We start from the raw sequence: 15432 nt of genomic DNA, 5'->3' as shown, positions 1-15432 counted from the left end.
AGACAAACAGACGATCTGGCTAAATGATTTTTTAGTATGTTTTACAAGAAAATTCAGTGTTGCCATTTGTTTGTAATTGTTTTTTAAATTGCAAACAGTTTATACACTATTGTTTTTCAAATTCTACTCAAACATTGCTTTTTAATATGTTGAATTAGTATTCAAAATATGTCGTTTCCAAAATATTTTTGTATTTTCCATTTTCATATTAATTTTAGTTAAGGTTTTAGTAATTTTGTTGTTTTTGTCATTTTTATTATACTGTTAAATATATACATAGTAATTGTTTGTTAAATTCAAATTGTTAAATGAGTGAAAATAGTTTTTACACCTTTTTTTCTCAAATTCTACTCAAACATTGCTAGTAAATTGCACAAAAATGACAAAGTAGCAGTTTAAAACATTTATTTAAATGTGAAAATTTGAAACGTATTTTTATTATATATTAGCATATTTATTTGTGGATTTTGTTTTATTTTTTTTTTTATATTATTTATTTATTTTTTTCAGAATTTCAGTTGATCAGGATCATATTTTGTTTTATTTTGAGAATTTAGTTGATCTAGCAGGATTTTATTTTATTATTTTATTTTGAGAATTTTAGTTGATCTAGCAGGATCTTATTTGATTTTTTTTTATTTTATTTCAAGTATTTCAGATGATCTAGAAGTATTTAATTTTATTTAATTTTATTTAATTTTCAGAATTTCAGTTGATCTAGCAGGATCTGATTGGATTTTGTAATTTAATTTAATCTAATTGTATTTTTTATTTCAAGTATTTCAGTTGATCTAGCATTTTATTTTATTTTATTTTATTTTTAATTTAATTTTATTTTATGTTATTTTATGAATTTCAGTTGATCTAGCAGGATCTTAAATAGTATTTTCTTCTTGTAAAACGTGCAGCATTTAAAAAAAACAAAAACATTATTTTAAAATTTTATTTTATTTTTTATTTTATTTTAAGAATTTCAGTTGATCTAGCAGGATTTGAAATAGTATTTCCTTGTAAAACGTGCTGCAATTTATTTTATTATTTACATTTTTTTTCTTTTTTACTTAATTAATTTATTTAGTACTGTGTAGTTTTTGTATTGTTTTGTTGTTGCTTTTTTAAAATGTTTATTTCAGTTTTGTTTTAGTACATCACAAACTAAATGAAAATGAGAAATGTTGCTTTGACAACTAGCTGAAATAAAACAAGTTTAAGTTTTTAATATTTTATTTTACCTCAAATATTTATTTGTTTACATGAAATTTTTTTTAAATAATTTATGTTAATAGTTTTATTTTTATTTTATTTTTTTTGTTAATTAACTACCATGCATTATGTTGTCACTGTGAATTTTGAGAAGTACTTTACAAAAGTAATATTTATTGAATTTCTCTGTGCGTTATTGTAAATTTCATGCACTTTTGCAATTTATTCCAACAGTTAAGTTCATTATACGAAACGTCAAACCAGCTAGAATACGTTCATGTTGACATGCTTGAGATGGGACAAGAAGCTTAGCCAGTTTACCCGTCGTCCCAGATTATCTTAATTCCCCCTAGATTCACCTCCAGTCCCTGTCATCGACTGTACCGGGACAGGTTTTGGGAAACATAAAAACAGCAGAAAACACAGACAGCAGGTGCAGTGACTCATGATGAGATGCATTTAGAAACAAGGCCAGATTTAATAAAGCCCCATTATTGTTATTATTGGAATGCATTATCAAGATGTCTTTGTTTTGACTCTGTTTATAGTTGGCTGTTACCACTTTTATTGTGTTTCTTTGATAACTGCGCTCACTGAGATTTAACTGATGACAAGTGTGTGTTTATGTGTGTGTGTGAGAGAGAGAGCGCGAGTGAGAGAGGGAGGGGCGTTGTCATCGAGATGTCCTTCGTCTACAGCTCCGGGAAAAGAGTGTGCGGATCAGAGCGAGAGCATCCGACACTCACAGCAGCCGCTGCTCGCCTACAATATCAGGTATGAAGCAGTTTATAGACATACAAACAGTCGTTTTGTGCTTTAGGAGACAACTGTGACATGAGGTGTTTGTTGTGTGTATTCGAGTAAATCAGTGTGTGTGTGTGTGTGTGTGACTGTCATCCTCTTATGCAGGACTGTGTGACACAGTTAAGGACATTAATATGAGCAGCACAGGAAGACTGAATCACATGGAAACTTCCTTTTTGTATTCATGATGAAATCTGTGTTTAGCTCTTAAGATGAGCAGTCAGACTTTATGTGTTGAACTGAACTTGTTTATTATTGCGATGGTGGTTAAAACTTGACTGAAAGTTTTTTGTAAGTAATGACGTCGTTGCTTGAGCAAACAAAGCATTGAGATTTAAACTGGGCCTAAACTAAAACTCATGTGCAGTGTTTGTGGACTGAATGATTCATTCATTTATGTTTTATGAATTGTATTTTCAGAAATTTAGTTTATCCAGCTTATTTTATTTTATTTTATTTTATTTTATAGCAGTATCTTATTTATTGAATTGTATTTTATTTTATTTTAAGCATTTCAGTTGATCTAGCAGTATTTTATTTATTATTTTATTTTATTTTAAGGATTTCAGTTAATCTAGCAGGATCTTATTTATTTTATTTTTTTTTTTTTTCACATTTTAAGTTGATCTAGCAGGATCTTATTTGATTTGTTTATTTTATTTTATTTAAAAAAATGTTCAGTTGTTCTTGCAGGATTTTATTTTATTTTATTTTTATTAATTTTCAGTTGATCTAGCAGGATCTTATTTATTGTATTGTATTGTATTGTATTTTATTTTAAGCATTTCAGTTGATCTAGTAGTATTTTATTTATTATTTTATTTTATTTTAAATCATTTCAATTGATCTAGCAGGATCCTATTTATTTTATTTTGTTTTATTTTATTTCATTTTATTTTAAGATTTTCAGTTGATCTAGCAGGATCTTATTTGCTTTGTTTATTTTATTTTATTTTATTTTATGTTGTTTTTTTTATTTTAAACATTTCAGTTGATCTAGCAGGATCATATTTTTTATTTTTTTATTTTATTTTGTTGTATTTTAAAATTTTTCTGTTGATCTTGCAGGATTTTATTTTATTTATTTTTTTTTTTTTTATTTTATTTTATTTTATTTTTCTGCACTAATTATAATCCTAAAAGAAGAACAACAAGACTCCTCTGAGAATCAGATAAGATCCTGCTGGATAAACACATTTTCAGTTTATATTTTTAGAAGTTTACCAGGATTTTTATTTATTTTATTTTTATTTTTTTTAATTTTAATTCTTTATTTATTTTATTTTATTTTATTTTATTTCTGTGCTTATTATAATCCTAAACGAAGAACAAGACTTCTCTGAGAGTCAGATAAGATCCTGCTTGATAAATTAATTCTTAATTTTCAGTTAATATTTTCAGAAATTCAGTTAACCCAGCAGGATTTATGTGATTTGTGGAAGATTCCCATTTGATCCTGTTAGAACTGATTCCAAAACATGACGATATTATGACAGAAGTTCCTCTAAAATTGCTTTGAGGATTTCAGAGAGAGATAAAAATATAACCACATCCAATAAACACAGCTCTCACAGTCGAATTGTTATTTGTATTGAAGTGAAGTGTTTTATAGCATCAAAACATATCTGTTGATGGCAGTTCTTATGAAGTTTTTCTCATCCTGGATTATTTCTTGCAGCTGAAAGATAAACACAGGTGAAAATGGGCGTGTCTAGAGTTCTGCTCGGCCTCGCCCACCTCACGAGCCTATTGGCTGCCGCTGTGATGAGTCACGAGGGGGCGTGTCTGCGGGACGGGAGACACAAAGCCACGCCCAGTCCAGAGCCTCATCTAAAGCAGTGTTCGCTCTACATGGAGAGTGTGTGCACACTTTATAATCGTCTGAACAACAAACACACAGCCAAGACCAGTTCATTTAGCGTCACATTTTAAAACAGCACAGTAGATTTAGGACTATTGCAGTTTGTTAATGTTTGTGTCTCTCTCCAGACTCGTGTTGTTCAGAGACAGATGTCCAGGATCTGTCCGGCTCTGTGTCTGGCGTGGACAACTCTCTCTGGGATAAGTGTGGACTCCTCAGTCCTCTGTAAGTCTCTACTGATTATATTTATTCGCTCAATAGACATGATTCATTATATGTGCTGTAAAATCTGAACAAAGCATGAAAAATGATTGGTTGAATTAGATATTATTGATTAAAATATATCATATATGACATCAACAGCAAGTTATATTAATTTATAATCATTAAATATAATTATATATGTTTAGTGAAACATTTGTAATTAATAGTGTAAAGGGTGATTTACAAGCTTTTTAAATACCTAATGAAATAATTTGATGGACAGAATTTTCTTTCTTATTTCATATTAAAACAGGAAGTTTGTTCGTTTAATTATTTATTTATTTTTAAATGTTTTTTAAATTTATATATGTAGTAATTTTATATTGTTTGTATATGTATGTTTATTTATTTTTTAAATGTATTTTTGATTTATATTTTAGTTATTCAGTTATTTTTATGATAACATTTTATTTTTATAATTTTTTTATTCATTTATTTATTTAAATGCATGTTTATTAACACATTTAGTCAGTTGGATATTTTATTATGTTTATGCTTTATTTTTATTACTGAGATTTTAATACTTTATTATCTATCATCTATCTATCTATCTATATCTATCTATTTATTTAAATGTGTGTTTATTAATATATTTAGTTGGTTATTTTGTTTATTTATTATTTGTTTTATTTTTTATTCAAATTAATTGCTTAATTCATTTATTTATTTTAATGCATGTATAGTCCTATATTTATTTAGTAGGTTATTTAGTTATTTTATCTATGTTCGTTTGCTTGTATGTATTTTAAATGTATATTTATTTATTTATATATTTAGTTACTTAAATATTTTTATCTGTTTTATTTATTTTAATGTATTTTTATTAATATTAATTAATATTAATGGATATGAGGTTATTAAGTTAATATTTAGTTTTATCCATGTTTGTTTTTATTTCATGTTAATTTACTTATTGATTTTAATGTATATATTTCATTAATATATTTAGTTATTTTTATCTGTGTTTGTTTGCTTTTATTTCATATTTATTCATTTTAATGTATGTTCATTAATATACTTAGTTAGTTATTTAGTTGTTTATATCCATGTCTATTTATTTTTTTTAATCCATGTTTGTTTATTTATTGCTTTTTGGTTACGTATGGGTGTGGGTTTTATGTGTGTGAGCTGAACTCTTTTTTTTAATGTGTTGTTTATCATTCTGCCTTTCCCTCTGTAGCTGTGAGTCCTTCCTGAAGCGCGTCGTCTGTTTTTACCGCTGTTCTCCTGATGCTGCTCGTTGGCCACACCCACATCGTGACTCCTCCCTGAAGGCGGTGCCTCTGTGCCACAGCTTCTGCAGAGACTGGTGAGGCCACGCCCACTCATCTGCATAAACACGCACTGTCTTCAGGCCCAAGCCCATGAGCTTGTGTGATAATCAGTTTTGATTGACAGTAATGAGCTGAATACATCAGAATGTTCTTCATCATTCATCAAGCCAGTGGTTCCCAACCTGGGGTACGCAGCCCCGTTAGGGGGGCGCAAGAGTTCACACAGGGGCTCAGATTGTCATATATGTACGTAGGGGGGGCCTCGAGCAAAAAAGGTTGGAAACCACTGACTTAAGCTCTTGGTAATGTGGATGACCATGATGACGTGAGTCTCTATTGCAGGTACGAGGCCTGTAAAATGGACATGACATGTGCTCGGGACTGGACCACTGACCCACGCGGACAGAACTGCAGCGGCGGCTGTGTGCCATACCAACAAGTAACTCACCATACTAAACACCATATAACCACACGTCACACACTACTGGAGCTTTACACACCTGAACAAAATGTGAGTGATATTCGTCTGTGCAAATCCCATTGGCACAGTGGTGTTGCCAGGGTGTTGCTATGCAATTGCTAAGGTGTTCTGAGGAGTATTTGCCAAATTGCTGTATTGTTAGGGTGTTGTGGGTGGTTGCCAGAGTGTTGCTATGCAGTTGCTATTATTTTCATATTTTAGTGTGTTGCTAATTGGTTGCTAAGGTATTCTAAGTACTGTAGTTTGTAGCCATTGCTGTGTGTTGTGGGTGGTTGCCACGATGTAGCTATGCAGTTACTAAGGTGTTCTGATTGTTGATATGTGGTTGGTAAGATGTTTTGAGGAGTATTTGCCACATTGCTGTATTGTTAGGGTGTTGCAGGTGGTTGCCAGGGTGTTGCTATGCAGTTAAGAAGGTGTTCTGAATTTTGCTAAGTGGTCGCTAAGTTCTGAGTATTGCTTGTGTTGTGGGTGGTTGCCAGGGTCTTGTTATGCAGTTGCAAACGTATTTTTTATTTATTTATTTATTTATTTTATGTTTTGAGTGTGTTGCTAAATGGTCGCTAAGGTTCCGCGTAGTTGTTGACACATTGCTATGTGTTGGGTGTTTTCCATGTGTTGCTATGTAGTTAAGAAGGTGTTCTGATGACTGATAAGTGCTAAGATGTTCTGAGTAGTTTTGGCACATATTGTGTTGTGGTTAGTTGCCAGGGTGTTGCTATGCAGTTGCAAATGTATTGTGAATTTTAAGTTTAGTTAAGTTTAGTTGCTACTGTGTTCTGCGGAGTATTTGCCACATTGCTGTATTGTTGTGGGTGGTTGCTGGGGTGTTGCTATGCAGTTGCAAATGTGTTTTAATGTTTTGAGTGTTGCTAAGTGGTCACTAAGGTGTTCTGAGTAGTTTTTTTAAATCATTGCAATGTGTTGGGTGTTTGCCAGGTGTTGCTATGCAGTTCAGAAGGTGTTCTGAATATTGCTAAGTAGTTGCTAGGGTCTTCTGATTGTTGGTAAGTGGTTGGAAATGTGTTCTGAGTAATTTTGGCACATTGTTTGCTTGTTGTGGGTGGTTTCCAGGGTGTTGCTAAGGTGTTCTGAATGTTGATGGTTGAAAGTGGTTATAAAGATGTATTGTTAGAGTGTTGTGGGTGGTTGCCAGGGTGTTGCTATGCAGTTTTTTATGTATTGAGTGTGTTGCTAAGTGGTTGCTAAAGTGTTCTGAGTAGTTTTTGACATATAGCTATGTGTTGGTGTTTGCAAGATGTTGCTATGCAGATAAGGTGTTCTGAATGTTGCTAAGTAGTTGCTGGGGTGTTCTGATTGTTGATAAGTGGCTGCCAAGGTGTTCTGAGTAGTTTTTGGAACATTGCTTTGTGTTGGTGTTTGCCAGGTGTTGCTATGCAGTTGCTATTATTCATGTTTTAGTGTGTTGCTAGGGTATTCTAAGTACTGTAATTTGTAGCCATTGCTGTGTATTGTGCATGGTTGCCATATTGTAGCCATGCAGTTGCTAAGATGTTCTGAAAAGTGTTTGCCAAGGTGATCTCAGAAGGGTTTTTTTAAGTGGTTGCTATGGTGTTCTGATTCTCGATAAGCGGTTGCTAATGTGTTTTTAACACATTGCTATGTATTGCAAGGGTGTTGTGGGTGTTGATTGATGCCAAGTTGCGGCTTAGGTTTTTTTGATTAGTTTTTGGCTCTTTGCTCTGTTGCAGGTGCACTGGTGTTGCTATGCAGTTGTTGCTATGCAGTTGGGTGGTCATCAGCATGTTGCTGTGCAGTTGTTAATAAGGTTTGGATTATTTTGAGTGTGTTGGCGAGTAGTTGATAAGGTGTTTTGAATTGTTTTTGGCATTTTACTGTGTTGCAAGGGTGTCATGGGTGATTGCAAGGGTGCTAATATACAGTTGCTAAGGTGTTGTGAGTGGTTACCAGGGTGTTGCTATGCAGTTGCTAAGGTGTTCTGAATTGATTGAGAGTGAGAAAATGTGTTGACAAGTTGTTTTATAATGAGTTCTGGTTATTTATTTTGGCACATTGCTATGTGTTCCTAGGGGTCTCTGGATAGTTGTCAGGGTGTTGCTATGCGGTTGTGAAGGTGTTCTGAATGTTAAGTAGTTGCTAAGGTGTTCTGAGGTGTTTTTGCCACACTGCTGAGTTGTTTGTGGTTGCTTGGGTATTGCTATGCAGTTGCAATAATTTTCATGTTTTAGTGTATTGCTAAAGTGTTTTGAGTATTGCTTTTTTGGTGCTTTGATATTTGTGAGTGGTTATCACAGTGTTGCTATGCAGTGTTCTGAGCTGTTTCTGGCATATTGCTATGTATTGCAAGGTTGTTGTGGGTGTGTGTGGTTGCCAAGGTGTTGCTAAGTGGTTGCTAAGGTGTTATGAGTAGTTTTTGGCACTTTGGTGTGTTGCAGGTGCAATGGTGTTTCTATGCAGTTGCTAAGCTGTTGTGGGTGGTTATCAGGGTGTTGTTATGCAGTTGCTAAGGTGTTCTGAATTGAGTGAGTGTTGATAAGTAAGTTTTTTGCCACATTGCCATGTGTTCCAGTGGTTTTGTGGATGGTTGCCAGGGTGTTGCTATGCAGTTGCAAAGATGTTCTAAATGTTAAGTAGTTGCTAAGGTGTTCTGAGTATTGTTGTTTTTTGGCACTTTGCTATTTGTTGTGAGTGGTTACAACAGTGTTGCTATGCAGTGTTCTGATTGTTGCTAAGTGGTTGCTAAGGTGTTCTCAGTTGTTTTTGGCACATTGCTATGTATTGCCAGGTTGTTGTGGGTGGTTCCCAAATGTTTTTCCCAAGTGTTTGCTAAATGGTTGCTAAGGTGTTATGAGTATTTTTGGGCACTTTGCTGAGTGTTGTGGTTGGTTGCCAGGGTGTTTCTATGCATTTGTGAAGGTGTTCTGAATGTTGCTAAGTAGTTGGTAATATGTCCTGAGGTGTTTTTGCCACACTGCTGTGTTACTAGGGTGTTGTGGATGGTTACTAGGGTGTTTCTATGCAGTTGCTAAGCTTTTGTGGGTGGCTATCAAGGTGTTGTTATGCAGTTGCTAAGGTGTTTTGAGTTGAGTGTGTTAAGTAAATTTATTTTTGCCACATTGCCATGTGTTCCTATGATTTTGTGGATGGTTGCCAGGGTGTTGCTATGTACTTGCTAATATGTGGTGGATTGTTTTGAGTGTGTTGATGAGTGGTTGATAAGGTAATTTGAGTTGTTTTTTGTATTTTGCTGTGTTGCAAGAGTTTTGTGAGTGGTTACTAGGGTGTTTCTGTGCAGTTGCTAAGGTGATCTAAATGTTGATAAGTGATTGCTAAGTTGTTCTGAGTAGTTTTGGCACATTGCCGTGTTACTAGGGTGTTGTGGATGGTTACTAGGGTGATGTTATGCAGTTGCTAAAGTATTTTGAATTGTGTGAGTGTGTTGACAAGCGCATTGCCATGTGTTCCTATGGTTTCCTATGGTTTTGTGGGTGTTGTTATGAAGTTGCTAAGGTTTTCTGAAGAGTTTAAGTGGATTGGTATAAGTGTTGCTAGGGTGTTGTGGGTAGTTGCCAGGGTATTGCTATGAATGCTAAAGAATGATTCATGTTCGGAGCACAAAACACACACACACTGAAGTTTAATAATGTGTGTTAGAGGTCTGATCAACACTATTAGTGATGCAAACATTAGTAAAGAGGAGAGAGTGTGTAAAGAGCCGCTGTGACTCCAGGCCTGGACACAGCTGGAACCACACACACACACACACGGAGTGAAGGTGTCAGTTCATGTCACTCTTTCTCACCACTGACATGCTGAACATGTGAAAAGAGAGAGGGAGTGTGAATCAGTGCAATCGACATCTCATACAAACAGTTTCAACAGTGAAATGAGCTTAAAAATAATGTTGCTTGTTGTTTCAACATCGAAAAAACACTGTTGTTTTAAAATGAGGTTTAACAGTGAGCAGGACTTGATTAAATCATGATGAATGAGGAGGTGAAGTTATGATTTTGATGTAAGGTTATGAAGTCAAATATAACTAACATCACAAATAAATTGTAACAATTGTGTGTTTCAGTGTGTAACAATAATTAAGGTAAATAGAGATTTAAGATCACTCTGTCACTATGGAAACGGTGCTGACAGTGAGAATTTATAACATAATCATCACATGTGCACAAGCGTGAGTGACAGAAACACACACACACACACTTCACATGTTCTGAGGGGTGAAAATCACAGTTAATAATGAGAGAAAGTGTCTGTGTGTGTTTCTACATTCAGGAATCATTAATATGCGCGAGTCGCTGATGTGTGAATATAATGACTGACAATATTAGCAGCAGATCTGAGATGTTTTATCATCATTAAACATAATATTTTTGACACTACATAGATGTAAGATGCCTCGTAACTGCATCTGAGCACTTCATATTATTCATATTCATATTAATTTAATCTTTACTTTGTCTCCCGGTTTATGACTGAACATTAATAAATGTTAATGAAGATAATGCTTACTGTAATTAGATTCATACTGGCTTTTTATTTTATCACTGTCTGAAGTAGTGAATAATTGATTTACTGTATTTTAATTAAGTAGACAATAGTGAAATACAGTGAACAGTAGTGTTATTTTGTATTATTTATATGCTGTCATGCACTGAAAAAAAAACACAATTTGTTGAGCCAACTTAAAGTAATTTGTTACCGTGCTGCCTTAAATTTTCAAGTTCAATCAACTCAAATAAGTTTAGTCAACTTAAAATGTTATGTTGGACTAAGCAACAACTTAGATATTTGAGTTGACTAAACTAAAAAATTGGTTTGTTAAACTGAAAAGCTGTGATTGTCACCTGGCTGCCTTAAAATTGTAAGTTGAATCAACTCAAATATCTAAGTTGTCACTTAGTAAAACTTAACATTTCAAGTTAAACTTTTTTTGAGTTGACTAAACTTAAAATTTTAAGGCAGTGGGTAACACATTATTTTAAGTTACCTCAACAAATTGTTTTTACAGTGTGGTATTTATAAAACTGAATTGCTTTTTATTTTTACATTTTAAGTTTTAGTAATTTTGTCATATGCTTTTGTCATTTCTTATTTTTTAATTTCTATTTAGCATCTTTTTTATTTTATTTATAGTTTAAATGGCAACATTTCTAATTTTAATTTAAGTTTTTGTTTTAAGCTGAAGTTTATCCAATTGTTTATTATTATTATTATTATTATTATTATTATTTTATTTCTGCTTTACTTCAATTAATGAAAATGTTTTAGCTTTTAGTAACTAAAGGTGAACACTGGCTAATATAATTCTCACAGTTTTATATGTATATATATTTATATGCCTGCATATAAATAAAATTAATAAAAAAAAATACAAAAATGTTATTAAATTAGATAAATGTACATCAGTATTTAACTAGCAGTTTAAAGAACCATTCAGATTGATTTTGTTTGTAAGTTCTTTTGTTTATGTATATTTACTGCAGTTTTTTCTCTTTTTTAAATTTATGTTGTCAGAATGCTTAATACAAATAAATTACGCACTGCATTCTCAGATTTGCCACAAGAGGCCACTATAGCAGCATTAGCATGAACTGTCTTCTACTATCAGGTTTGATCTACATTTTAAAAAGAATCATGCACTTACATGCATCTGTGTTTGTTGGTCAGATGTACCAGCATGGCCGAGACCTCTGCGAGAGTCTTTGGGGAGACGCTTTCATGACGGTTGAAGACGACCCCGGGGAGGAAGACGGTGTTGAAGGCCATAGCTGTGGCTGCCTGACCCTCAGCCCATCTGATCGAGAGGTGATCGCAGCTCTGAGGGTTCAGGAAGGAGACCCCGAAGAACTGGACACCACCAAGAGCGGCCTGCCACAGTACAGAGCCCCCTGCCCTCCCGCAGGGCCTCAGACACGCAGCGCCACAGCGACGCAGCAGGCCCGGAGGAGCAGCGCCAACGCCGTGCTGCGCAAGCGCTCCGTACTCACCAGCGACATGGAGGGCAGCGGAAGCGGCTTCTAGGAGACTTGTGTTGTAGATCTTCTGAATGTTTGTTAATGAGTATTTTATCTTTATCAATTGAATTTACAGTAAACTAATGCAGTGAGGTTTCTACAGTATCGTGTATCTAACACAGTCAACAAAACAGTCCTGTGTAGACTATAGCTATGTCTGTAAAATCCAATTTAGCTGATTTTAACCTGTTAAAGGCAACATGAAAAGTTGAATTTAGGTCTACATAACACTTTACAGTAAAATTTTGATTGTTAACATTGGATAACTACAGTAGTAAACATTAACAAACGTTAAACGATACTTTTACGGCATTTGTTCATCTTAATGTTAATTTAAACATTATTTTAAATTCAAAAGTTGCATCTGTTATTAGTTGTGTACTAACATGAAAATTAACAAAGGTTAATTAACGTTAGATAATGTTAGTTAAAAGGCGGTCAAATTTTCCACGCTGACAAAAAAATGGTGTAAAAACCATTTTTAATTAAAAATTGCTAGTTTAACAAATAATTACAAAGAAATTGTAAAGTAACACACTGAATTAATCTTGAGATCATAAAATAGAAGGTAGTATTTTCTTGGAAAACCAGTGTTGCCAAGTCTGCGGTTTTCCCGCAGAATTGGGCTACTTTAACACTGTTGCCGCAGGTTGTTTTTGAAGTCGGCAGGTTGACGTGACCCCAATAACGTCATATTTAGCCCCTGAAATGCAAATTTGCCATGTGAAAAATGTGAATTTTTTTCCCCTGATTGCAACTTTTAAAGGGGGATTCCCCTCGAAACACAATTTTGAGTAGCAATTGGATGGGTTCTGTTGTGAAAACCTGGTAACCCTGAGGAAAACATACTCCTAAAATAGACCTTTTTTAAATACAGTTCAGAGTTCAACGAATTTGTGAAATCCAGTCATTTCAATAGGAATCAGGGTTTCCAGGTTTTTACAACAAAACCCGCTCAATTGCATTTTGGGGGGGGATCCCCGTTAAAAATTGCATTTTGTCGGGGTTTCCCTGGTAAATTCATATTTTAGAGGCTAAATATGACATTATTCAGGTCACTTCTACCCACGGACATCAAAAACAACCCCCGTCAACAGTGTAAATCTAGCCCAATTCCACAGAAAAACCGCAGACTTGGCAACACAGTTCAAAGCACTGACCAGTAATACCCGCTGTTTTTCTGTGGAATTGGGCTACTTTTAACCTGTTGCTGCAGATTGTTTATTTGGAGTGATTTTGAAAGCTATTTTTCCCCAGAACACGATTGTGCTAGTTTTGGCTGTGATTTTGTTTTGCAGACCTGGCAACCCTAATACTGACCAATACTCGCTAATGCTAACAAAGAGGATCTTATTGTAAAGTGGTACCGAATATTTCACTTAGAAATGCGTCACAAAACGTCAGTAAAATGGGTTTCAAATCTTGTTTTACATGAACTGTGTGTAATCGCTCACTACAAGAAAACACATCGTAACATTATTATGGGATTTTTTTTTTTGGCTCGCTTTAAACTTAAATGTTGCTGTTGTTGCTTGTTTCTACAACTGTGATATTTCATGATAATCTTCTCTATTATCTCATAATCTGTAACCTCACAATCATCTATTAGACAGTCCTATGTGTGATTTATGTCGGTACGTTATGCTAATATTTTGCGTAATGACTTTATTCGTGAAAACATCCAGAATATACACTAATATACTTAAAATAATGTTTTAAAGAACTATGAGAGAATACTGTGAAATGTGTTTGAATAGTTAAGAGTGAGTGTAGGCTACTAGGTGACTGTTTGGCGGGTTACGTGAGGACGTGTTTTGTTTATATGTAAATGACGGTGCGTCACTGTGAACGATGACGCTCTGCCGTTCTGTGGCTGCAGTAAGTAAACAAGTGTGTTTCTGTTCTGATCTTACATGTCTCCTAATATTCATGAATAAATAAAATTGGCGTTTCTTTGTTCTTTTAATTGTTTGTTTGGTTTTTTTAATCAGCGTAATAAGGTCTTGTTATAATTCAACCATGTGCTTATATTGTGTTTACCGCCACTATTATTTAATCAGCATGGCATTAAAACAGTGTAATCCTATTTGTAGTACCTGCTTATTTGATCTCCCATCACTGTGTAATGAGAAGCAGAAACATGAGTTATTCTCCAGTAAACATTTAATTGTTTTATGGTACCACCAGATGGCGCTTTGACCCCATTTTAAAGTAAATCCGTTTTTGACAGCTATTGTTTTTTTATACTTAAGTCATGAGTTTGACCTTTACATGTTTTGACCCACATATATAACCAAAAAACTCCCATGGCCCACACGAGATTGAAACTGTAGCTCTATTTTTGACGACCACTGTCATTTTAGTATTACTATTACAGCACTTCTTAAAATTAGAAATGAGCTTTTATTTTTAGATTTTTAATTCAAGTGAATTTTGTTATGTGATGTTATCATTTTATTTGTTTTGTTTTTAAATAATATTTTTTTTCTAACCCTAACAGCCTTAAATTAAGATTATTCGTATACTGAATATCATCACAGCTGTCATTGAACCATAGTATTAAGCCTAATATTTTATTTAAAGTCATAGCTATTGTTATATAGGCCTAATACATCAGAATCAGGCTGTAATAGGTAATATTATCTTTCTTGAAACACTGATTGTCAAATTGCTGGACCACAGTTTAACTATTGTATGATTTAATTAATGTTCATGTTCATAAACTGCTTCTAACTGACCCCTGCTTTGACTCACAGGTTAGTTTAACAAATTAAACTCATCTGAGGCCTCAATGAGACTCTGTGAATACATGATGTAACAGCTGTGTTCATGTGAAGCAGCTGTGTTGGTGGGTGTTTGATGGAAAGTGTCACTCAGAAACACAATCTGAGCCTCAGCGTTCATCTATCGGTCTTGGAAGGGACGAGAAGGAATATTCATGAGATCACAGGAGAGATTTACAGTGTGTGAGTGGGAGAGAGAAAGAGATGAAATGTGCAAAAACTGTGTGATGGAGGAGATGAGCCCACATTCTGTCGTCATCAGTCATGCATGTGAGTGTGTGTGTGTCTGTGTGCACATCAGAAGCTCTTTCTGACACTGTCAGGTGTTAGAAACCTTCTCTTGTCCTCTACATGTAGATAGAGGAAGTATTAAGAATAAATGTTCCATTGGTCTCTGAAACTCTTCAGTCTCATCGCGAAGGCAGGATAAAAATAACACACGCAGGTTCTGTTGTGAAACTTTGCTGAATGAGCTTTGACTCATTCATGAACGCTGCACTTTTACAGGCCTGCGAGCCATTCTCATGTCAATTAAACTGAAAAAAAGGAAACGAGAGAGAATCAATCATATAAAACCTGATTAATTAATCTCACCTTCAATATAAAAAACTGTTTCAGGTTAACTCATGCAAAAACAAATAGTTTTACAGCCAGAAGAGAGTCTTTTAAAGCACTTCAGAGACTCATCTATGTACTGGTTGAAGCCAAAACACTGAACTGAAGAAGCTAAGCCTAACTTTATTTAATTTAAAGA

The 15432-nt window shown here is 34.1% G+C and overlaps 1 protein-coding gene across 1 annotated transcript; it reads left to right on the top strand.

The window, feature by feature from the left end:
• The first annotated feature begins 1335 nt into the window (after positions 1–1335).
• On the top strand, positions 1336–13861 carry rtbdn (retbindin). The gene is made up of 6 exons (XM_051106650.1): positions 1336–1977; positions 3686–3865; positions 3997–4093; positions 5313–5441; positions 5749–5845; positions 11549–13861. The coding sequence occupies exons 2-6, from the start codon at positions 3709–3711 to the stop codon at positions 11900–11902; spliced, it is 834 nt and encodes a 277-aa protein (XP_050962607.1). The 5' UTR covers positions 1336–1977; positions 3686–3708; the 3' UTR covers positions 11903–13861.
• The last annotated feature ends 1571 nt before the right edge of the window (positions 13862–15432 follow it).

The sequence above is a fragment of the Labeo rohita genome, chromosome 3 (assembly GCF_022985175.1).
Source record: "Labeo rohita strain BAU-BD-2019 chromosome 3, IGBB_LRoh.1.0, whole genome shotgun sequence".
NCBI lineage: Eukaryota > Metazoa > Chordata > Actinopteri > Cypriniformes > Cyprinidae > Labeo > Labeo rohita.
The sequence above is the reverse complement of the archived record's forward strand: the minus strand, read 5'-3'. Positions and strand labels throughout refer to the sequence as shown.